The 2,341-nt window shown below is 39.8% G+C and overlaps 1 protein-coding gene across 1 annotated transcript; it reads left to right on the forward strand.

Moving 5' to 3' along the window:
• The first annotated feature begins 1,108 nt into the window (after positions 1-1,108).
• On the forward strand, positions 1,109-2,056 carry LOC136335866 (olfactory receptor 2V2-like). The gene has a single exon (XM_066277042.1). It carries the CDS (start codon positions 1,109-1,111, stop codon positions 2,054-2,056), a length of 948 nt encoding a protein of 315 aa, XP_066133139.1.
• The last annotated feature ends 285 nt before the right edge of the window (positions 2,057-2,341 follow it).

The following is a 2,341-nucleotide window of genomic DNA, read 5'->3' on the forward strand; positions in this document are numbered from 1 at the left end:
CAAAGATTAAGTGCTTCATTTATTCAGAAAGTCATGTGGAAGATATTGGAAATTTATTTATAAAGAAGGCTCTTTGGTTCCTAGTGAAGATAACTTAGCAAGCAGATATGACATGTATGTGTTTATTAGCCAACACCTACTGAGTCTGTATCCTGGGTTATTTTTAAAGTAGCCATACAATAGAAGACTTTACTGTTCTTGAGGATTGAGCACCAAACCATTGCTTCTCCCCATTAGCGCTGCATCTTTCATGTCAACCCAACATAACTGAGAGAGCAGTGGTATCCAAACGTAACTCTCTTCTCATGTGAGGCACTAGAGAGCACTTTATCTATATTATAAATATAACAAATGGCTAGCCTGACAAAATCCTCAGAACATAGAGAAATATATACACTAATGAGCAACTCATGCTTCATTCCCTTCCCTTTCTGTAACACATCCAAATGGTCTCTTATACTAAATTGTCCAGCCTGGCTAGAGGGAGTTTGCCAGGTCTGTGTGATATCATAAAAGACTCAATATCATGTAATAAAGCCAAGATTTTGCTTGCAAAAAGGGCTTATGATGGTCTTGTCTGGGTTGCTCAGTAAATAGATCATCCACCCAGAATGTTGATGTCTGGGTTTGATCCTTAGGGCACATAGGAGAAGCAGCCAATAAGTGCAAAACAAAACGGAACAACAAGTTGACACTTCTCTATTTCTGTCACTCAAATCAACAGAAAAAGTTTAAAAAAAAAAAAATGTCCTATGACATAAAATAAACTCAGTTTCTTTTTTGTTGGTAAGGATACATACCAATAAAAGATATGTGTACCATTCTATGAACTAGCAGGGCTCCTAATGCTGTGTCATGGAGATATAAAGGAGTACCCTCAAGTCTCAAAGCTTATGTTGTTAAGGTCTAAGGGGTGATAAACAAAACAGCTGGCTGAAGGTGTGCAGTGCAGAGGTCAATAAAGAAATGCCAGTCATAAAAATAAAAGAAATGCCAGTCATATCTTTGCTTTGATTCAAATAAATTCTTATAAAATTTCTTTTAAAAATGCCAGATAATCCAATATTTTTTATCATGTTCTCAGGTGACCAGGAAAAACAACCTAGTCATGGAGATGTGGTTGAATCAGTCATCCACAGATGACTTCATCCTCTTGAGCATCTTTTCCCACAGTCCAACTGACCTTGTTCTCTTCTCTGTGGTTATGATGGTGTTCACAGTGACTCTCTGTGGAAATTTCCTTCTCATTTTCCTCATCTACAAAGAACCTCAACTTCATACACCCATGTACTTCTTCCTCAGTCAACTCTCCATCATGGACCTCATATTGATCTGTAGCAATGTGCCAAAGATGGCATTCAACTTCCTGTCTGGTAGGAAGTCCATCTCCTTTGTGGGTTGTACCATACAAATTGGCCTTTTTGTCTCTCTTGTGGGATCTGAGGGACTCTTACTGGGACTCATGGCTTATGACTGCTTTGTGGCAATTAGCCACCCACTACGCTATCCTATCCTCATGAGTCAGAAAGTCTGTCTCCAGATTATAGGGAGTTCCTGGGTATTTGGGTTAGTAGATGGTTTAATCCAGATGATGGTAGTAATGACCTTCCCTTACTGTGGATCGAGAGAAGTGAACCACTTCTTTTGTGACACACTATCTTTGTTGAAGCTGGCCTGTGTAGACACCTCTTTTTTTGAGAATGTAATATTTGCTTGCTGTGTCTTCATGCTGCTCCTTCCTTTCTCTATCATCATGGCCTCCTATGCTCGCATCCTGAAGGCTGTGCTCCATGTGAACTCTTCTCAGGCTGGTAAAAAGGCTCTGGCCACCTCTTCCTCCCACATGAAAGTTGTCTCCCTCTTCTATGGGGCAGCCATGTTCATCTACCTGAGGCCCAGGCACTACAGGGCACCCAACCATGACAAGGTGGCCTCTATCTTCTATACAGTCCTTACCCCAATGCTCAACCCCCTTATTTATAGCTTAAGGAATCAGGATGTGATAGGGGCTCTGAGGAAAAGGTTGGACTGTTATAAGATTAGCAGCCATCACTGAAGGGCCAGAACATCTTATGCTTAATGTTGCCACCTATTGGTTACATAATATTGGTAAGTCACTAACCATTTGTAAGTGTAGTTTCCTTTTTAATAAGTGAGAATAATGACACCTGCCCTACACAGGGATTTTCCAAGGAATCACTACACATAGTTCTAAAGCCCCACGAAGAAATAGTGCATTGCTATTGTTGTTATTAATCATCATTTATAAAGTCCTTGAAGAAAATTCACTCTATTTCTTAACTTTTCTTGGTTATTACACCATTTTTTCCATTTTTTGGTG

Source organism: Saccopteryx bilineata, chromosome 4 (assembly GCF_036850765.1).
Source record: "Saccopteryx bilineata isolate mSacBil1 chromosome 4, mSacBil1_pri_phased_curated, whole genome shotgun sequence".
NCBI classification, from domain to species: Eukaryota; Metazoa; Chordata; class Mammalia; order Chiroptera; family Emballonuridae; genus Saccopteryx; species Saccopteryx bilineata.

Bases quoted from the DNA above. Each gene is read 5' to 3' on its own strand.
- LOC136335866 (XM_066277042.1), top strand. From the start codon at position 1,109: ATGGAGATGTGGTTGAATCAGTCATCCACAGATGACTTCATCCTCTTG.